Source organism: Megascapheus bottae, chromosome 19, assembly GCF_031878675.1.
Source record: "Megascapheus bottae isolate mThoBot1 chromosome 19, mThoBot2.hap1, whole genome shotgun sequence".
Classification (NCBI taxonomy): domain Eukaryota; kingdom Metazoa; phylum Chordata; class Mammalia; order Rodentia; family Geomyidae; genus Megascapheus; species Megascapheus bottae.
Window position 1 is genome coordinate 20,813,505 of NC_143527.1, and position 23,364 is coordinate 20,836,868.

At 40.8% G+C, this 23,364-nt stretch overlaps 1 protein-coding gene across 2 annotated transcripts in view; it reads right to left on the reverse strand.

Annotated features, from left to right (window-relative positions):
• The window catches only part of Setbp1 (SET binding protein 1), a 324,431-nt gene that overhangs the window by 221,956 nt on the left and 79,111 nt on the right, over positions 1 to 23,364 (reverse strand). Inside the window, exon 1 of one of the 2 annotated variants that reach the window (XM_090353179.1) lies at positions 20,958 to 21,849. The exons of the other annotated variant lie outside the window; for it this stretch is intronic. Within the exon in view, the coding sequence (XP_090209305.1) occupies positions 20,958 to 21,098 (141 nt within the window). The 5' untranslated portion in view covers positions 21,099 to 21,849. Of the gene's footprint in view, positions 1 to 20,957; positions 21,850 to 23,364 lie in introns of those variants that run through there. 2 annotated transcript variants of the gene reach the window in all.

Sequence of the window (23,364 nt, forward strand, 5' to 3'; positions counted from 1 at the left end):
TTCAAAGTCAGAGTAAGATAACACTGTGTGTGGTATTCAGGTTGTTCTCCTTTGAAAGGAGAAGAGAAGGGGGGAGGAAAACTTCTAACATCAGCCAACATCAAAAAGGATATTCCTACTTTGTTCCTAAGATGTGCACAGAGGGGTGGCAGAGCAAGATGAGCAAGTGGTCAGAAGGAAGATAATTAACATGTCCTGGCCAGCAGTGAGAGGGATATGAATAACAGGTTTGGGCACCCCAGGTATCAGGGGGCAACACAAAACTCCTTGTGACCATGGGGAAGATGCCCTGTGCTAGTCCCACAGGGACACCTGGGTATGCAGCTAGCTCCCTGGTAGGTGGATTCAGGTGCAGCTCAAATGGGATTCTCTGCCAGAGAGCAAACACGCTTGCCCTCTAGCTCTTGTGAACGTTCCAGTAAGGGGAATTTAATATGACTAAAAAATTGTCTGGAGCATATGCAGATGCCAGTATCTTCTCTCTCACATACTACAGAGCTCTTCTTCCTTAAGTCAGTGCTTGCTGGCCCAGACTCTGAATTTTCCCACACGCCATATATTTGAGGATTGGCATTGACACTGGAGGTATGTTGGCAGCACCTTGTATGGCCATCTCCCTTTGCAAGAACTAACATTCTTAATGCTATCATCTCTTCAGCTTGCACTATATATTAGATAGATAGATAGATAGATAGATAGATAGATAGATAGATAGATAGATAGACAGACAGATAGCACTTAAATCCAACCCTCACTCAAACTAGTAAAGAAGTGACTTTTGGTATTTGTAGACCACATAAGAGAGAGTAGAGGCCTACTGCCTGTGGCTTATGACTGTAAACCTGGTGACTGAGGAGGGTGAGATTCGAGGATTGAGATTCAAGGCCAGCCTGGCCATAAAAGTCTGTGAGATTTGGGCGGGGAGTTTGGCCTAGTGGAAGAGTGCTTGCCTAGCATGCACGAAGACCCAGGTTCGATTCCTCAGTAACACATACATAGAAAAAAGCTGGAAGTCAGGACTGGCAAAAAAAAAAAAAAAAAGTCTGTGAGACTCCAATTAATCAACAAAAAGCCCGAAGGGGAGTCGAGTCCCTTACTTACTTGAAGAAAAAGACAAAGAAGTAGTGCACAGTCACTGAGTTCAAGCCATAGAATCAACACATAGATACATACACACACACACACACACACACACACACACACACACACACACACACACACACACACACACAGTGCAGAAGCACAAAGAATTGAAGTAAGCCTAAAATTTAATGGTTATTTAGTAAGAATTATTGATTTTTTGTTTGGCCAGTCCTGGGGCATGAACTCAGGGCCTGGGAACTGACTTTTGACACTTTTTTGCTCAAGGCTAGTGGCTCTGCCATTTGAGTCACAACACCATTTCCAGTTTTCCAGTGCTTTTCAAGACTCAAAGTCAAAACTTAAGTGTAGAAGTTCGAAATGTCCATGGAGGAGTTAGCGCGATAGCTCTTGTCTAAGGATGAGAAAGCAGATTCAGTTACTATCTTAGACAGGGAGAAGAATTGTGCTTTAATTGCATGGAAAATTAAAGCACAATTCTTCTTTGCCAAAGCACTGAAGTTCAGGAACAGTGTTCAGTTCACCTAAGGTCCTCTTTACCCTACGTCCTCCATCAAGAGAGGATACAAGTCTTGAGCTGATATGAGGACCATTGAGGAAAACCTTGATTTTATCTGTGTTTAAATGTCTGTGCATTGTTTATCTCAACAAATAGGATTTCTCAGTCCCTTTACTTTCATATTACAACTAGATTCTCTGTTGAGGTAGGGGCTGATGTGTGTATTTTAGGGCAGGTAACAGCAACTCTGGGCTATCTATTCTAGATGTGATGACCAACTCCCTCCCAAATACGACCATGAAACATATCTGCAGATGTTATTAAATATCCCGTAGGTTATGGGAAGAAGGAAAAATGCCCTTGTTAAGAATCATTGCTCTAGAATGTCTTACTCGGTCACCGTAAATAGGGGGAAAGTCTGCCTAAAGGCATACCACTGAGGTAGCCTTCGAATCAGTGGAAGACCCATAATCTGGGTAGTTTTATATAAACACATATTGAAGGGAACCGTATGAAGAGACTGTAAACAAGGCCATTAGGATAAGCAAATGGTCTGATCAGTCTTCTGTTTGGCCCGGCCCACATTTCATTCGCTTCCACTCCTCCTTCTAGGCCTGTTTCTAGTGCAGTTTGTTCTCTGATCACTAGTGACTCTGAGTCGTTTGTCCCTGTGCTTCCTGAAAGCAGATTACCAGCTCTGCTACCTTCGAACTCTCAGGGCCTTCAATATGGCTTGGCCCACCATCAGTGTTGAATCAGTCCTTGGGAATGAACATATTCTAATAATACCTTTCATTTTAGAATAGTCTCTTAGTTTGTTTTAATATTAAGTATGTTTTTAGCGTTCTCCTCTATGAAGGACTGGACATTCTATCTCACCAAATAAATGTCAAACTTCCCTACAGCAAGATTTGGCCAAATGAACCCAGATCCACTAGGAAGGCAGATGTGAATAAATGTGGGCTATGTAACTTTAAAAAATCCCAACCCTCTGTCAGCACTCCAATGGCCACATAAACAGACCCTCCAGGGTCACACACAGGCAGCCATTTTTTTAAATGACTCACATATCACTCTAATATGCAAGCACTGAGCACAGCCCATGGATTCCAAATCTGAAAAGCAATCCTGGTCCCCACATCAAAAACACAGTGGAATCTTAGCTTTCCTTGCGACAAGGCTTCTAGGTAAACTAAAAATATCAAGGGCATTAGCCCATGTGGTTTTTCAGCATCTTCGTGTGACTTTATTGGCTATCCAATAATCCTTTCTGCTTAGAAAACAGATTCTTCATAAGTGCAGAACTGATAGGTTGAATTTCCTATTCTTCTGCTTCTTCCTTTCTTCTGGGTCCCCTAGACACGGTCCTGGCCTGTAGCCCAGGTTTGTCTCAAATATATGATGTTCCTACCTCTGCCTCTCAAGCGCTGGATTCATAGGCATGAACCACCACATCTAAAATCTTTCAAACACCATGTCTTTCAACCACCAGGCCTTTTATTTTTCAAAATGTCTAGTGGAGGGAAAGAACTAAGTAGCACTTATTGATGAACAGACCGAGTCCTTAACTGTTATTCTGTACTTTCTTTTTTTCAACTAAGCCAAAAATACCCAAATTTCTCCTTTCTAGAACAAAGGTAATTGTAACAAAAATTGGGAGTGTAGCGTATGGCTATTTTTCCCACAGAAAATAGTGCCTGTTGTTTCCTTCAGGGATCACAGAACTGGAATCTGTACTGCAACTACCAAGACTCAAAGGAGAACTGAAAAAAAAAGTCTCAGAGGGTGGGGACTGGGTTTAAAGAATAGACTTGGGTAAATGACATCATTACTGGGTTTGTCCAGTGAACTGGATCACAGAACTTGTCACACAATGACTTCTGACTCTCCTGGGGCCAGCAAAGCAGCCTGGGCAGGCCTTGTCAAGAGGAATTTGGGTGGAAAACTACTTTCTGAAATAAAACTCACATAAGCCAAGCATGTCCCAGTTGGACAGGGTAAATGTCAGGAATGTAGGAGGAGTTAATTTGATATGCACACAGGTTGAGTTGCCCAAAGCTTGGTGTCCATTTATTTCCTCCTTCTCTGTTCACAGATATGAACAAAGATTCACCAGAAAGCAAAATCTGCTTATTTGTTAAGTAGATAAACAGGGTCAAACAAGAGTAGGAGAGCAAGGAGGCGGTGGCCTATCACCCACAGTAGAGAAATGAATGCTGACACTCTGAAAGTGAAGTGGACACAAGCTTGAAAATCAACTCTGCCAAGTGATTCTCCACTTAAGTCTCTCCACAATCCTTCAGTCCCCATCTTAGTTTTCCTACATTCTCCAATAAATTGGATGAAGTCAGTTTTGAGTAAACATGCTAGTACTTCCTGAAACACATCACCAGGAAACATCATTTGGATAAGTTGATATTAGGAAGTTTTAAGCTTTAGAAGACTAGACACATTTGAGCCACAGAATATACCAGCAACTCTTACACCCTTCATTGTACAGGGAGCAAAGCAGACAATACAATTGAAATGACATTGTCTTCATGAGCTGCTTTGTTAAATGGCACCTCCTTTGTACAACTACTCAAAGATAATAATAAATTTGTTTAAAGTTTTTGAAAAAAGAAGTTACTGACTTATCTAGGATCCCAAACCTATTCGGTGAAGATGTTCAGTTCTACGTCTTTTTTCTTCATAAACCTTTCCTCCTTTTATCCACTGTCACCAACTATCCTCCACTGAGTACATAGAGAAATAAAACTTGCTTAATCAGTAAGTTGTTTTAAAACATGAGGGAAAAATAAGTTGCTCTGAGTAGGGAGTCATCCTTACATTAAAACAGTCTCTTTTATGGCATATCATTTTGCTAATCAAATTAGTGTTGAAAGCTTGCTCTGTCCAGATGCAATTCTACTCCTTTCTGGTAAATGTGTATAGTAGAACAACCTACGACATCAAAAAGACAAGATCTTAAGGTTTCACAGACTTTTTCTCTGTGCCAAGGACAACCTTCAAGGGCCTGTTCTCTCCAGGCTGCTCATGATCTCAGCCACCTACAATGAACCCAGGACACTTTCCACAGGATCCAGGACAAGTGGAAATACAGATGTATGGCTGGCAAGCTGTGCCTCCAAAAGGTATCATGCTGGGCAAGCCAGCAAGGCATGGTGACATAGTTTACAAATGCATCAGAAATGAGCCCCTCAAGACAAAGGAAAGGAGTGGCTTGTCCTCTCACTGGCTCCAAACAAGTGACTGCTTTGCCTTCCACCAAAGCTCTGCAATCAACAAGGAAGACCCCACAATTCTGAGAATGACTGTCTTTCAATACCGCTGAGGATTTTCACCCAGCCCCATTTGGGAAATCACCCACTAGGCACACATTTTTATCTTTCATCTCTAAAGCATAGTTTGGTTCCTGGATTGGCGATTGGGGTGGGGGTAGGGAATAACAAATACTTACACATCCAACTTAGGACAAAAGATAAGTGAAGTTTTCATTCATATTACAAGAAGGATTTTGTTTCTTCAACTATGTTTTCCCCTTAATTTCTTTACATGACTAGCTTCTATTGTAACGCGCTGGTTTTAAAAACAGAAAGAATTCATTTTCACTTTGAAAAAAAATAACCCACTTGATTACTTTCTTCCTTTTGGGTGTGTCATACAGTTCTGTCATACAGTGTGGGGGGTTCTTTTTTTTGTCTGTCTTGGACAGTACCACTTCCGTTTTTCTGCTGGTTAATTGGAGATAAGAGTCTTATGGACTTTAGTGCCCTGGCTGGCTTTGAACTGTGATCCTCAGATCTTAGCCACCTGAGTAGCTAGGATGACAGGTATGAGCAACTGTACCCTGCCTACTCCTAGATTTCTTTTTTCTTTTTCTTTTTCTTTTTTTTTTTTTTTGCTAGTCCTGGGGCTTAAACTCAAGGCCTAAGCACTCTCCTTGGAATTTTCAATGATAGCACTCTAACACTTGAGCCTCAGTGCCACTTCTGGCTTTTTTTTTTCTATGTATGAGGCAGCAAGGACTTGAACCAGGTCTTTATGCATGCTAGGCATGCACTCTACCACTAGGCCAAACTTCTGACCCCTAGTCCTAGATTTCTTATAACAGTCCAATCATCTGTTGACTGAAACATTTGGGCTTGTCTGGTTCTATCTTTGACTTCACAGCACCATTGTAAGAAAGGAAGCATTACTTATTTGTAGAGACTCTGAAAGTACTAGAAGCTGATAGGTGCTATGGAAATAAAATGGCCTTCCAATCACTGTTCCTATGCTATATTGAATTAAGCTCTATCACCATAACTAAGGAAACAAGTCTGCCTACAATGTCTCCCCTTCTCATTCTGGTACAGTTCATACTCATCTCTTCATATATACCATCTTTCCTAAAGAGAAATCACAATTTCTTTCAGAAGTGTTGCTGTTCTTATGACATGAGTACATACCATCAAGAAGTAAACTGACAGGGCTTCGAAGTCTGTAAAGTGAATTGCAGGTGACAGCTCAAACTGCCCTCCCTCCTTGGTACCCAAGCATCATTCATCTCCTCTCTGAGTAGACAGCCAATGTGAAAGAAGGATCAAAAATGGAAAACTATTGACAGCATGACAGGGGCATAGCATGACAGCTGATGGAGAAGAGCACATTTCCCTGGACAGATTCAATTGCTTGAGTAAGTTAAGGGAGCGTCAATATAAACACACACACACACACACACACACACACACACACACACACACACACACACACATCATGAGTCCCATGCAGTTCTTGATTTCAGGGTACTGTACTTACTCATTGGATGAGGAAGGAAGCAACGCTCACATCTTCATGGGATTTTTAACTAATTGCTACGAATTTCTTTTTGCCAAGGGCAGCTATGCTTTTGCCAATGAAACATTCACTTTCCCCCAGAGGTTGCATAAAAATATCTTTAGCTTATCTTTCCTTTTTATTAGCATAAAGACATATTTGTTCCAAAGTAATTTGCCCAAGTTCTGTACAATGTATCAGCTGTTTTGCTTTGGCCAATCACTACTTGTGATAGTGTCACAACACAGAGTGGGATCTCTATTGAGTGGCATTAAAAATGTAATTTTAAGGGGAAATGATCAAAGAATTCTCATGTCATTGTCTGTGTTCCTATTTCTGTGACAGTTTAATGCTAATGCAAAGCTGATACCAGCTTCACTAAATCTAGCATGTATGGTATCCTTCACATGGGTCAGTAAGCACCTACATAGGGAAAAATCCAAGATTTCATGTATGTCTCTGTGTGTGCCTGTACACACACACACACACACACACACACACACACACACACACACACACACACACTGGTACTGTGGCTTGACTCCAAAGCTTCGTTTTATTAGTTTATGTTTAGTTTATGGCTAGTTCTCTGCCTCTGGGGACACACCTCCACTCTTGCATTCTGTTGGTGGTTTTACAAATTGAGCCTAGCAGGCATTTTTGCTTAGCCTCTAAAATTCTTGGAAAATATAGCAGACCAAAAATTATGAAAATAGTTCCTGCCTATGGAGTAAACACATGGTATGTCTCAGACAGCAAACTGGCTTAGGCACAGAAATTAAAGGAGGACGAAATGGACACATTCAAGCCAATGTCATTAGTGCCTTGTATGGGAAAGAAAAGTTAATAGTCAGGTCAATAGAAGTCTAAAGGATAAAGCTCCTCATGAAAGAGAGCAATGGGAGGTCATATATAAATGGAGGGGATAATAAAGGAAGTCTTTGGAGTTTGGTTAAGGATAACAAAAGTCAAAAAATGATTTGTATTATACCAATATAAGATAATATTTTTTTATTTAAATGTAGCTTAAGGCACTGGATTTTCCATTACGGACAGGTTACATTGACAAAATTCAAGGGTCAAAGAGAAAAGCCTGTGATAAACCTGCCCCTCTAGAGACACACTCTAGTCTTAACTTGAAATAATGTGCTGATGAGGTTATTATACAAACATCAGCGCGCCAAAACCCAGATCAAAAAGGAGAGGAGCGGGAACGATGACCTTTACATGATCAGAGTGAAAACCAAGTGGAGACCCCAAAGAGTACAGGGATTAAGAAATCAGCAAATGAGTTTTTTCACCATCTCTCAAAATTTTTGACGCAGGGGTAATTTCTATAACATTCAGAAAAGAAAACATAGGGCGAAAGCAGGCAATTGACTTTGCATCACTTTGAACTGTACAATGAGGAGTTGATCAAAGTGTATCCATGTGGCCTAATCAGCCACCAAACCCCCAGTAGACTCACAAAGGGTAAGTGAAGAGAAGATGTCCATGTAAGAAATCCAGACAAGGTGACTTCTGAGGCTGATTTTAGAGGGACTCATCATGACCCTGGCAACTTCCTATGTTCAATTACCTCACACGTAAGACCTCTTCAGCTTCTGTCAGAGAGAAAATATCTGCAGTCTGACCAGGAATCTAACACACGTCATTGTTTATATTCCTTGTGACTATGTGTGCATGATGGTGTTTATGTGTTAAAATCCAAACGCCATGAATAAAAAAATATAGAAGTGCTTCTAAAATAAGCTTCCTTTAAAAATGAGTTAAACAAATATGGGATGATTGATACACAAAGTACATAGATTATAAAGTTCTGTTATCACAAGCTCAACAGTGTAAGCCCCAGGGATTTCCTCATTTCCCTTAAGGAATGTATTCTGCTTCAAATAAATACATCACAATCGTTCTAAATTTTATTAGTAGTCATCAGGAATTCCCAGGTATAAATATGCATAAATATCAGCAGCACAATATTGAGTGGAAAGAACAATAAACTAGGAGTTGAGTGACTGAATTATAGTCCTAGTTCAGCTGACTATATAATCTTGAGCAATATATAAGTTTCCCAAAAGATGTTTATTTCAGCCAATGAAGCTCCTTCTATGTGCAAAAGTGCCATTTTGAGTGTTTGGTATAAAATGTAAAGCAAGAAACAATAGTATGGAAATAGAAATTCCAGCATTGCTTGACAGACAATGATCATGTAAAGCACAAATCATATTCACAACTCAAATGAGGAAAATTCTATGAAGGAAAGAATATAAATAGGTCAGTGTAGCACAATAGATAGGAATCTCAACTGTGAAAATCTAGGAAGCCTTATTTGAGGAACAAGACACTTGAACCAGGTGTAGGTGACAAGAAAGGATAGGTCATGTGAAGACAGAAGAAGTGTAGACATTAATGGTAGTTGGTTGGTCCAAAGCTCCTGAAGAGGCACTAAGTATGGGGAGGAACTGAAAAGCAAAATGGCCATGTCAATCTCTGTAAACAATGTTATAGGAATAAATGCTCAAAAAAGAAATCAAAACAGGTAAATAGTTTTTTTTTAAATCATGGCGCAATATGTAATGAACAGGATTATTAGAACCAGCCTACAATGAAGAAATCTGCTTTGTGTATTTTACCTTTAGGACTTTTCACAACTACTGTTTTTCATCTATCTCAACTATCAGTTTTTTCAAGTATTTTTGTTGGAATATTTTAAATTGTACACGGTAAGGAGCTTCACTGTGGCATTTCTGAGCATGTGTATAATGTACTTTGATTATATTCATCCCTTCTCTTAGTCAAACATCATTGTTAGAGCTGGAGAGAAGTATAATGTCTCATCTTCTGGATCAAAGAACAAAGGCCTGAACTAACCCAGATCTATGATAGTGACCTTCTGGCACTTATATTTGGCCACCTGTCAACAAAGCTTCCATTTCTTTTCTGAATCATAATGTCACAAGAAGTTTGCAAAACAACCCTTTGTCCAAAAGCTTAATGTCAAGAATGGCATTAAATCATGGAGGTAGGAATTTAAAGCCTCAGTGCTCTGCCCTGGCCTTAGAGTCACTTTTTACAGGTTTGGAAACATAAGGCAAGTCACTAAACACTCCAGACCTAAAGTTCTTCACTTTGACATTGGAGGATAATAAGAAATGCCTTCCTTCTTAAAGGACTATAGAAAGGATTAAAGATTACAATGTATGTGGAAGTCTGAGAAACTGTGAAGCATAGATAAATATTAGTACCATTCTTGTTTGTTTTGTATTGCCACTGTACATCATGCTGCATAGTAGTCATCATCCCAGATATTCCAATTTTATGAGTTAAAGGAATTGCACATGAGAAACTCTATGAAATTCTTAATGATTTATGAGCTGTGTCCAGCACATCATTCTCACTAATCTCCTTTTCCTTCTGAGTTCCCACAATGAGAGAAGCTATCCTGGGTTATGCAGCAAATAACTTTGGCATAGATAAGGACTCAGCAAAAGTATTACCTGCAGGAGGCATACTGTATAACTCCTGGAGTATGTTCCTGGGAACTACTCTGCTATATTTTCACTCCCCAAATGTTCAGAGTAAATACTATCTGACCTCCTCCTACCTATGCACACAACATGTGTCGAATTTCCCTGGATTTATGTAGCAATTTAAATTCATTCTTTTGTTTTATCCTTTTAATGACTTTGGGAAAAGTGAGAATATTAAGGTAAGTAAATTCACACCAAAGAAAACAAGAGGTCTTTTGAATGTATGTGCGATTCTAACTCCCAGGCATCTTGACTCCAAGGTCAGTGATCTTCGATGCTGACTAAGCCTTTGCCGGGAAAGGATGTAATGAAGCTCAGAAAGTCATGGATATGTTAACTGTGAGGGGTTTTCAGATGTCTACAGGATTATCATGAGGGCAAAGTAGTCTTGATACATAGCCTGTGCTCCCCTAACTGGTAGTTTGTTCTGCCCATCTAGAACCCCAGGTTCGGAAGATGGCACTGGCTAAGAACATATCTGTCTCCATCAGGACACCTGTAAGGGCACACAGTTGGTCTATGTCAACTGATGGACAGTTCACTTGTTTGTTGTGGGTTGACTGTTTAGCATGAAAGACTACTTACTTCTCTCCATTGGAACCACTCTAGTCCTTTCAGAAATGAGTTATCTCCCTTGGGGACCCAGCAGAGGTAGAAATAGCCAAGTACCTAATCTAGGCTATTTCAATCAGGCTACAACACCATGAGACTGTGCTTTTGGCAGAGCTTTTTTTCTGCTTCCTCTAGATGTTCTTCCTTTTGTTTCCCAATGAGGTAAATATTTTGAAAGTTATCTAGAGTCAACTCAGAAAAAAAAAGTTTTAAGCTCTTTTGCTCTGTCTGATGTATATATTGAAACTGGTCATTGTGGCTAACTAACAAAAATGTATGTCTTTTAAAAAAAAGAGGGTTAATTTACGTGTTTTAAACAACAGGAAATTCTTATTTCTCTATTTATCTGAGAGAACAGAAGAAAACAAATCTTTTTTTTATAACTGACTCCCTTCTTTTCCATTCATGCCTGGCTGGATACAGCAAGCATTTCTCTTGCTGACTTTCCATGCTCTGGTTGAGGTCCTCCTGTGTTCCTAACCACTACTTCATTTCCCCTAGTCTACTAGAGCAGAAGGGAATCAGACAGCACCCCATGATTATGATGATGAAGAAAGTCTGGATTTCTCACATAACTCTAGCAAAGGATATTCTGTAGCAAACAAAATGTTCGGTGTTGCCAAGAGTAAGACATCTTGTTTGATTTAAGCATTATTATAATGATGTTACTAATAGTAATCACAAAACCCAGGTCATTAATAAGCTTTCTGCAGCCCAAATCCTTCCATTTATACTTGAAGAGTGTATCAAAGAGTTTGACCTCGTTTCCTCAGTTTCTCAGGGACAGAGATGGGATGAGAGCCCAGGCTCCTAGCTTAGTTCTTTTAACTATGGTACTGTACTCTCTTGCGTGGCTTTTAGAAATCCATATTTCCCTGGCTTTCTCATTAGGAGCAATGGGGAAATTCTTTGAAGAAGGGATTATGAATTCACTCACTCATTCATTCACTCATTCAGCAGACACTGAACATGTCTATGCTAGCCAATGGGGACTCAAAAATGAAAATGAGGGGCCGGGAGTTTGGCCTAGTGGTAGAGTGCTTGCATAGCATGCATGAAGATCCGGGTTTGATTCCTCGGTACCACATACATAGAAAAAAGCCAGAAATGGTGCTGAGACTCAAGTGGTAGAGCTCTAACCTTGAGAAAGTCCAAGGACAGTGCTCAGGCCCTGAGCTCAAGACCATGACTGACAAAAAAAAAAGAAAATGACTGGGACTCTTATAAACACTCATTGACTGGATAAATGAATGAATACATTATTATGTATGGACATTACAAATCAGGAATTCCACAAAACCACAATTGGGATGAAAACAGTCCCAGGTGGCCTTAAACAGTCTATTTTGGAACTCATCAAGTAATCGACAACATTGATTTTTGGTAAAACAACATCAACAATGACAAAAACCCAATGTGTCAGACTTAGCTTTAAAATTGTGATGAAGGAGTGATGGTTCAAACATGAGAAACAGGGCTCCTCTTGGCTTGAATTTGTGTATGTTCCTTTCTAAAATATGAGGATAGTACAGGAGAAAAAGCAGGTAACAAGTACTGATGTAGGAGCCTTGGCATGTTAGACCACACTAGACTCACCTACAAAGTGCCACAGTGATATAGCTGGAGGATAGGGAACTGCCTCATTGATGATGATGATGATGATGATGATGATGATGATGATGATGATGATGATGATGATGATGTTCTCAATGGGGAGATGCTTCACAGTTAGGTACAGGTTGTTACAGAGGCAAAAAAGTTATGTGTCTCTTATTCCCAAAGACCAGAAGAAAACTCTTCTGTAGATCCAAAGCATACATTGAGTGTGTGTGTGTGCAGGGGGTGTGTGTGTGTGTGTGTGTGTGTGTGTGTGTGTGTGTATACTACAATTTAAATCTCACTCTATTAGACTATTTTTAAAAAGGGAGAAAAGAACACCCTAGAGAAGAGAAAGGCAGAGGGGTGCAGGTGGAGGGCAGTGTGACAGGCTTGATGTGGAAGAGCAGAATGGCAAGAAGGATGTAAGGAGAGGCACATGAAGGTGGCTGTCCTTACAGAGCATTGAGTAAGCTCCGGCAGACACTAAGCTCTTCTGGGTTCCCTGCCCTCTTCACAGCCATCATGCTCTTCTGCTCCTTCTTTTCCTCTCTCCCTCCTGTTCTATTCCCCTCATTCTCTCCTACAACATGCTTGTTCCCATTGTACTAAAGGGCCACTACTGTTAAAAGAAAAAGAAACTGTGATTTGCTCTGGCCACAGAAGGAAGCTAATAAATGTTAAGACAGTTACACACATATACACATAAAATATATAGTAAATATACTACACATCCTATAAATACAAGTGTGTCTATACATATATATGTTATATGTGTATATGTATATATGTAAGTATATATATACATATATGTATGTATTTATATATAGAGAGAGAGATATACAGTGCCTGAAGGTGTGCTTTTTCTAACGCTTTAGGACTTGGCTTGGAGGACACGTGATTTAAAGTGATTTTTATTTTAATGTGATTTTCATTTAAAGGTGATTTCTAGTTAAAAAGTGATTATTCCCCAGGTAAAAGTTTTCTGAGGCCCCGGGGCCCCAGCCCCCTAACATCCCCACCAACCCTGGACTCTGATGATGGTGACATTGTGCACACTACAAGAGAACAGAGGCGTTACACATTCTGTGCCTCCTGGGCAGGGCTGTGATTTTTCTCTGGGTGGAAATGTGGAAACCTGACCTCCTCTAACCTGTCTAGTGACTTTCTGGAGTCACAAAAGCAACATTGTCTAGCCCTGTCTTAAGGAAGATTAAGCTGCATTTAACAGCCCAGGCAAGGTAATGATCTCAGTATAAAATCAACATACAGCAGTAGCCAGGAGGCAGCTCCAGTCATTGCTCAATGACCACCCAACACCTTGGGGCCTCAACCAGTCATTCATCCATCTCCTTCCACTTGGATGCCCAGCTCAAAGGCACTGACCCAGTGACATCACCCCACACGGATCAGGATCAAATGCTTTGGGGCTAAGCAAATAGATCTCGACAGGCAGTTTCTAAAGGAGCTGCAGTAGAGAGATCTCAGGTCAGTGCCAGTTTTGAACTGGATTTAAAGTCCTCTAAACCACTCTCCCCGGGAGCTCTCTGCAGGTCCCTCGCTCTTCCTCTGAACTAGCCTGCAAGGGAACAGGACTGAGGGGAAAAAAAATTTAAAAGACTGAATAGTGGCATAGAAACTTTGGAGCATTCCAGAGAATGAATCATTTAATGAAAAAACATGGTATCTGACTACTGGATTGGCCAACTTAAGAACATTATGTTTTGATCTCAGAGAAAAAAAAATAAGACATACTTTCTGTTAGTTTGTATGATTAGTAAAATCAGAAAAATTGAGAAATTTCAATTATAAAAATAAAGAATATTTTGTATTCCGTACTGGAGAGTTCCTTAAGATTGTGCTGAGCAAGTACAACCAAATTTCCATGGAAGAGCTTCTAATGACTTCTCATCACTAAGCCCAATTCTGCTCAGAAGAAAGAAAGAAAGAAAGAAAGAAAGAAAGAAAGAAAGAAAGAAAGAAAGAAAAACTCAAGGAATATGGTGCCTGATGAGCACCTTTCTCAGCTGTAATTACACTTACCATGTGCCTAAGTCTTCAGGCATCACCTCCTTGGGGCTGCAAATTCCAGAAGGATGGAGAGGTCTCGCCATCTATACTATATGGTGTGGTACATTTTCAGATCTCAGATGAGGGATACCAGCAAGTGGGGCTCAGACAAGGGCACCTTGGAATGAGTATCTCCACACTGAGGCCAATGAAAACAATTCAACTCTTGGCATTTTTTTCGTCCAGGGAGAAGCAAAGGAGGAGCTCTGGCAAGCAGCCTCTCAGCCCATCCCTGCACAGAGAGTCTGATTTCCATGACCCCAGGGAATTTGTCAGTGAAATTGCAGGAATTTGCAAATGTAACAGTTGAGGAACAGTTCAGAAATGGGAAGACGGCTCACCCATCCTCGCTATCCTTACAGTTAGTATCATAAGCACAATTCGAACCCAACAAAGTGCTTATGACATTATATTTCCATCACTGGCCCTAATAGGAGCCTATTTCAGCTTCTAAGTTTGACTTTGAATTCAAATTTCTTCTTTTAAGCTGTTTTGATCAACTACAATGACTGGCAGTGCCAAGTATGAACTACTATATGATTGAGTGTAATACATCTTCTCTCTTTATCCGTGACTAACAGCTGCTTGGTCTGCATGCAAACTTGAGAAAGGGTGGCACTGGCAGTTCTGCCAGAGAGAATAGACTAGAAGGGTAGGAGGGCCAGGGTGCAAGTCTCTTTACCATACAAGAGGAAGCAGAAACCAACTCCCTGGTGGTACAGGGCCAGAAGATCAGGAAGAGCACATAGCGGTAATAATCACAATAATAGTCACAATCACAGAAACAATATCACCCTGAATGCCCATGAAAGGATGAGTATGTACCCAGTTCTGTGATTTTTTTTTCCAACACAGAATGGGCTGAGTTTGTGGCAATTACACAGAGTGATATCTGGGAAAGTATTTTGACATTTTGATCTTGGCACCAGCCTCCCCACACCCACCCCCCTGAAGTCTGGGAAAGGAGAGAGAGGAAGAAGTCAGGGCTCCATTTTGCGAGAGCGACACCTCTCACATTGGGACCCTGAGGATTCCTAGATTACAGTCCACAGTTTGCCCTTTGAAGCATGCCCACCTTCTCTCTCCTATTATCCATCCCCTTCATTGTGTGTGAAACGATGCGATAAAAAGTATCTTTTCACCTATACAGATATTGAGGCACAAACCAATTATAATCAGAGTGCCCAGGATTGAACCCCAAACCCTCCTAACATTACATCAAGCAGTCCTCTTTCACTGTGGTCATCAGAGACAGACAGCTGTGGCTAATGCCTGTCCAGGGAAGACTATCTAAGTCCTAAATTTTCCAGGATATTAGCTCCCTGGGCTATTACTTAAGGTGCTTTATATTTATTTCCCGCCCCCCTCTGGCTCAAAGATTAAAAGGCAGGACTTCAGGCATAAAGGATAAGCCATACAGCATAGCTTCGGTGATGAATAAAGGGACTTGGAGGCGGCGGGGGGAATGAAATCTTCTTAACATGCACTTTCCAATCGCCCTGGAGCTCAGGAGCAGAAATCTCTACCATGATACTTCCTGCCCCCTGGCTCTGGGGAGTTCCTAACTTGCCACACAGAGTCTTACCCTGACAGTTCTACCTCAAGGTGTCAACTGAATGAAATGAGAGTAGATTCTGTGTCTGGTTTTGAAATCATAGTCTCTGTCCTTTTAGGAAAAATCAATCTGGGCTGGCTCTGAATTGCCCCTCCATACAGGAAACACGGGCTGTGCTGCAGAGCAAGGCAGAAGGCTCTGGAGGTCCTGCTGTCAATCAGCAGTACTTAAATAGAAGCCCTCAGGGTTGTGAGCTCAATGGAGCCCAGAAAAGAAGAGATCAGGGAAGAAAATACTAGCGCAAAAGTGGTCTAAAGTGATGGCTGTTAGAGCTTGTCCCTAGCACCTTCAGGGCAAACTGCTCCTAACACCCTCTGCTTCACCTGCGAGGGCTGCTGCAATGCACAGGAACCTGTCCTGGTAGACTCTGTACGGGGTAAGGCATCCAAGGCAATAGCCATTAAGTTAAAATGACCTGGTTCACAGGATGTTGGAGCAAAGTTCAGGGATAATAGCAAGATATGATCAATCAGGAACTGGACTACTATGAGCAGCACTCCACAGAAATGAGAGGGTGAAATTGCCTAGAATGTCCCTTACAATGCCTATGGTCTAGATCTCATTAATCTACTACTCCCAATCCTTATGGCTCATGGTTTTTCAGATGAAGATGGTGAAAGAACCATCCAGGTGGTGTTCTTCAAGCTTGGGAATGCTGACACTGATAGATTTTTACATATTGTGATTCACCATAGTCTCTTCACTGGGGATGAAGGAACTGAGAGGTAAGGTTTTTTTTAAAGAAAGATCAGAAAATATGAAAAATAAGTTGAACAATGATTTCATTTCATCCTCATCTGTTGGAACCAGACTATAGAGGAAATATTGGTTTCCAAAATTTAACCGTTGAATTCCTACAGACATTCCTACAAGAATTCAGGGAGCAAGGAAAACAGGTGGGGAGTGGGTACAGAGGTACTCCCCTTGATTGTATCTTTGGAGACGCTTAGCTTTCTCAGGTCAGATGACCACTGAATGTTCTTCACCCTACTAACTGCACCTGTCAAATGAGTTATCTGTGTCGCACTGCTTTGCTTATGCATCTCAGAGATAGTGAAGTCTTTGAGGACAAGAAAAGTATCCTATTCAACTTGTAGGTTTGGGACCTAGCACAGAGCCTGTGTGAAATAACTGGCCAAAAATGGTTGGAAATCAGTAACCACTGAAATGGCATGTCCAAGAGAATTTTCTTTGTTAAGCAAATGAGTTAGTTTATATAATAGAAACTAAAAAATGAAAATAAGGTTTGGAAGACTTAATGACATGGACAATAATTATACAATGATGTCTTGTTTAAAAAGAGATGAAAAACAAAATTGGGTTGGATTGTGTTATGGCTCAGTGATAGAGCTTGTGCTTGACATGTATGATGATTCAATCCCTAGCACCATTTTTATTTTTTCATTTTTTTTTTCAGTCCAGCAGCATGAACTCAGAGCCTGGGCACATTCCATGGGCTTTCTCAAGGCTAGCACTTTACCACTTGAGCCACAACATCACTTCCAGCTTTTTCTATAAATGGGGTACCGTGTGATCAAACCTTGGGCTTCATGCATGCCAGGCAAGCACTCTACCACTAGGCCACAGTCCCAGCCCAGCACCAAATATTTTGGAAGGGGAAAAAAATGAGATGTATGCCACAGGCTAAAGGTTTTTATTTCTGGCAAGGCCTTCAATAGTAAGGCAAAGTAAACTGACCTAAAAATATCAGAGTTTAAGACTGTCAGCTTTCATTAGCATTTCTGAGAAAGCTAAAAAAAATGAAAACTAAATTAATCTTCAGAGACCTTACCATTATTCTTTCTGTAAAGTATTATATCAATTTTAACTGATTTGTCTTCTAATAAAATTCAAGTGCAAACAGAATCATATGAATACATTGCTAACTACCCAGAGACATTGCGATTCACTCAGTTGAGAGTTTCCAGATGTCTACATGTCAATCAAGAGTGTCAGCTCCAAGATCAGAGGACCCAGCTTCATATTCCAGCGTGGACCTTTCTGAAATGGAAACACCTTCCAAGAGTGTCTACTGAGAAATTAGGTTTGATGACCTACACCTTGTCTTCAATTCTGTGTTCCTATGATCTTATATGTCCCCATCATAATCCCATGTTGTCACAACCAAGTTAAATTCTTCAAGGCAATTCCTATATGTTTCCACCATGTGTCTTTATTGGTGGCCATCACTAAATTATATCTGCAGTTCTCTAATGGTCAGGTCAAACTGAATTATAATTTGTTTACAGATCTTTAGCAAGATGCATATATCTTGGCTGCCTAAACGCACGTGCGCGTGCGCGTGCACACACACACACACAGACACACACACACAGCACCCACACAGCTTCTCCTGGGGTGTACTTCCAATGACAGAGGTCTAGAATGTATATTTTAATAGGGTTCTCTATATAGAACAATTGTTTATGACCTCATTGCTTACTGAGACTTCTCTAAGTTACATGTTCTTAGGAATGGCATGAAACAGATGAAAAACTGAGGTAGAAACATACTAAGCAAGCTATCTAAGGTAGATTAATGGTAGTATTTAGTCATCAGTCTAAATCAAAGTCTCTAAACTTAAGAGCAGCACCTCACAACTTGGGACTATGACCCAGAGAAGAAATATCCCGCTGCCTGTGAGTGGAATTTTCCTTTAGCCCTAGGGTTCTACTCTTATGAAAATAACCCTAAGACCTGAAGTTGCTCAGAGCCAAGAAGGTCCCGCATCCTGACAAGCTCCAGCGTTCCCAGGATGAGGTTCCCAGACCCTGCGGGGCGAGGACAGGAATCCAAATACAGCCCATGCCAGAGGCCTGGCCCTGAGCTCCCCAGGCACACGTGGGTCCTGGAGGTGTTTTCTTTTCCTTCTCTTATTTAAAGACAAAACAAAATTCTCTACACTCCCCACATGTGAGATGCAGCTCCCACTGCCGCCAGACAATAATTGTACAGTCACACATGACCCTTGAGCAAAGGAAAGAGGAAAAGGCAGCACTCCACCCATTCCCAACCCTGTAGAGTCAAGCTTTGGAAAAGCCGAGGTGGTACCAGACCAAACTCATCATGCCGAGGAAAGACAGGAGGTGGGCAGGCCTAGGCTGGGAGAGAGGACAAGGAAGGAGGAAACATAAAGTTTAAAGGTCACAACAAATGTCAACCTACCACAGTACTGTATGAACAGCAACCCAGCCTCACTGCTAGACAAATAAATGCTGCCGAGGTATCAAATAAATGCCACAAGGTATCAAGAGGTTTTATTAACTCTCTTCCTGGAATGGTGCACATAAGAAGTCTGTTATATCATATAAGCAGCAAAGCACAATATTTATCCCTTGTGGGGTGGAAACCACGATGCTGGTAGGGGATGTACACTACAGAGCTTCTCCTCCATTTTCTCCTTTAGTCAGCCTCAGTTCTGGCTACACCTTCAGGGATCTGTCAGCAGGAATTATCCATGTAGATTCTGATCAGAGTCGAAGGGCCTCATGCTGATGAGGACACGGGGCATAACCCTGCCTGTTCCTTCTGTCACTTTTCCCCAGGCATGACAGATATGTTCCAAACTGAGCCAAAGGGAAGTCTGCAATAAATGGCGTTCCTGAATCCTGCTCACTACGGAGATCCTTGGCCTATGTCCAGCACTCTAGGAATTCCATCTCCATTTGGGACCCTTAAAAAGATGGCTATCTAGGGCTTATCCACTCCCAGAGTCTGTGGATAAACTCTGCCTGTTCTCATGGTTTCTGATGTTGGCTTCTAATCTTTGGATGTGACACGGGTACATTCCCTAATGGTTCCTGGACTTGGAGCTGGGTCTTCAGTGTGGGCTTCGCAGGAGGTGGGTAGAATATTGAGAGTGCTGCTGTTGGCAGGGACTAATGAAGTTTTCATTTCATAGTGAGTTTGTCTCCAGCTCTGTTTGACTTCCTACCTCCCTTTAATCTCTCCTGCACAGCCCTGCCATTGTGAAGAAGAACCTCATCCCAGGACAAATGTGAAGGGAGGGCCTTATGTTCACTTCTCTTTCCAAAACCAGCATCTAAGCCAGGCACTGGTGGCTCACATCGATAATCCTAGCTACTCAAAAGGCTGAGAACTGAGGCTCACAGTTCAAAGCCAGTCCAGGCAGGAGCGTCTACAAGACTGTTATCTGCAGTTAACTACAAAAAAGCCAGAAGTGAAGCTCTAACTCAAGAGGCAGAGGACCAATCTTGGTGGGGGGGAGTAAGAAAAAGAAAAGAAAAGCCTAGGGACACCACCCACGTCCTGAGTTCAAGCTACAGGACTGGCAAAAAATAAAAACAAACTCCAACACCCAAAACCAAAATCTAAATAAATCTCTTCCTTTATAAAGTACCAAAGAGTTCTGATTCAATCACTCTGAAGTGGATCCTAAAAAGCTCATACTTTCTAAAAAAAAAAATTTTTATGAAATTCTGATGAACTTACTAACTTCAAATGGGTTCCATAGAAAATTAGGGGCCAACAGTGGGCATTATCCAGTGTTGGGTGAGCAGGACAGGTGACAGGTGACACAGTCCACTGCAACAATCACCGTGAGCTCTGGATATCTCCGGACCCTCACTTAAAATCAATTTGAAGCTGTCTGCATTGTGACAGAGTGACAGTGCTGCAGAGGTTCATCTCTGCCCTCGAATTTACCCTGACTCCCTTCTTCACTGGGCACTTCCCTGTCACGACCTAGGAAACTCCCGACTGCCCACTTTCCCGTGCACCTATCTCCTTGCATACGGATGAGACTTGGCTTACTGGGTTCCCACACCTCTGTGTAGGGACTCTCTGAAAATGTCAACTACTGAAGGAATGGCATAACATTTCTCACTTGTCCCTGATTGTTCCCGATTAAGGCTGGTGAACGTTTTACTCTTGCAAAAGCTTAAAAAAAAAATTGTGTAAGGTATTTTCCATGTAACAACCAAGTTAATAAGAGGAAGAAATTACTCCACTGGAAATCACAGAGATACTGTAAAAGTGCTAAAGTTCCTGACTACAAAGATAACCTAAAGGCTAGAAATCAATAAAAAAAAAAAAGAGAGAGAGAGACAGATAGAAAGGAAAGCAGATAAGGCAGGTCAGCGTAGAAAGTACTCACATTTAACGTCTTATCCAAGGGGAAGTGAGGATGGGATCTCACCTCGTGGGGCCAGCCTTGGACACAGTGGGCAGGTACTGTTGGGCCCAGGCTCCCAACGGATACTACCTCATTTACATAGCATTCTAAACTGTAGCTCATCTTACCATGCTTGACTGGGTTCTCTTGCTTCCAGTTTTAGGCAAACTCTACCCTGGCCATGCCGGGCTTTATCTTCTTTTTCCTCAGTGATTTCTACAGACATTCTTTACATTGACAAATAAATCACTAAATGATTCAGTTTGAACACAAATCCCTAAAGTCTTAAAAGAATCGCAGTATATGTTTTATTCCTCAACTGATAGGATAGAAGGATAAGGAGAAAGTAAGGAAGGTTATTTTCTTTTCTTTTCTTTTCTTTTTTTTTTTTTTTTTGAGTTTCAGCATCCACTAGGAATCAGAGAGAAATCAGACTATTTTGTATGGCACAGCTGGGGTGAAGATGCTGAGATGTCTTCATGAACCCACAGAAAGACTAATGGCATATAAATACACAGGTTTCATATCTTGATGTTGAGAAGGACCCTCTAATAGGTACATACATACATAAGAGCCTGAAAGGCTATCAGTAAGTCCCTCCATCTTTTGACCCCAAGGCAGCACTTTGTGAACACCTATGTAACAGATTGATGGCAAGGAAACTAAGCTATAGAGCAAGTGTTTCTTTTCCTTATTTATTCTAGATATCTTTATAGTTGAGAGAAAAGAAAAACTTTTAACTCTACTTCCTACCCTTACCTAATAATACAGAGGTGTATCTTGCCAAAATGTACTTCAAGATACTGACCTACACATAAGGTTGATGAAGTGAAGAATGAATTTAGAAGATCAGAATCTCTAGGAGAACTTGGCTTGAGCCAAGGCAACCAGATGGGTCTCCACTGATGAACACCATCCAGTAACAGTAACGATAAAGAATATTATTAAAACACAAAAACACTTATTCCCCAAAACTTGCAGTTGTTAGAATCAACTCTAAATGGCAAAGAACAATTAAAGAGGCTAAGTTCAAAGTTTCTAGCAAAGGAATACAAACTAATGCAAACATTTCAATTTTGTCCAAGTTCCCATGGGATGCAGCTAACTCTGGGTTCCTTCAGCGTACCATAAGTGGAGGTTTCATTTGTGGACTGGTTAATGCACCAAATCCCAGTCTTCCTACTCTTTCTAGGTTCCTGGCTCATCTGTAAACATTCAGCTGACTTTCTAGCTTAGGTTTATTGGGTGCTGTTTGTATGGGTTTTTTTTTTTAAATGCCCTCCTCTTTCCCCAAAAGACAGTTAGTACCATGCATGTTGTACGTAGCAGGTCCCATGCCCAGCCCATCCTTTGCTTTATCATTCCTTTGTAGACACAGAAAAGGACCGCATAAGAAGACATTTTTTGTCTGATTACTGCAGGTTTCTAAGAGAGAATCCTGCACCAGCCAGAGTCAACTCACCCAAGTCTTTGATGAAATGAACTTCTCTCCATACATCATATTTCTATGCACTACAGTTTTCAGAACACCTTTCTAATATACTTTATAGTGTTTATAACAATTCAGAGACTGCAGAATTTTATTACTCATGGTCTATTATGGTTAAGCAAGGACAACTATAAATTCACTCATGAGAAACTCAAATTTTAGAAGGAATGGAACAAAACGTCTGGTGATCACTGGAAAACTTGGTAAATACTAATAAAAATCTTTAAGTCCTAACAGATTCCTAAAAAAGAGCAACTTTTGTATTGTAAACAGTCCAATTTGTAAGTAGAGAAAGATTCCATGGAAAGTAAAACTGAATAAAGAGGCCTCAATAGCTATGTGCATATGCTCACATCAAATGATGCTTATCGAAATGAACTCCAAGAAATGGAAATACGTTTTTCATTTTACTTCTTGTGATTTTTCCCCTTTTTATTGCTTTTTATTTTCTGTACCTTTTGTCTTGTAAGTTTATCTGAGGGAAAGGGGAAGCACCAAGGGTGAACCAATTCAACAGTAAAGGCCAGTGTCCACTAGAAACTACATTAGAAATGAACTACACAACTTGGGGCGGGGGATTGGGAGAAAATTAGGGAGAGCATTCAAAAATAAATGTACTCAATACCTGACTTAGGTAACTGTAACCCTTCTGTACATCACCTTGACAAGAAAAGAATTTAAAAGAAACTAAAAAAGGTTAAACTACATAAAGAGACTTGAAAACAATAACACCTTACTCCAAATTCCACAACACACACACACACACACACACACACACACACACACACACAGAGTCATTTTACTTTTAAATATTAGGAAATGTTTGAAGTATTGGTGTGTACCACAAAATATTTTTACAATAATTTTATATGAGATCCTAATATAGAAAACAAATACAGA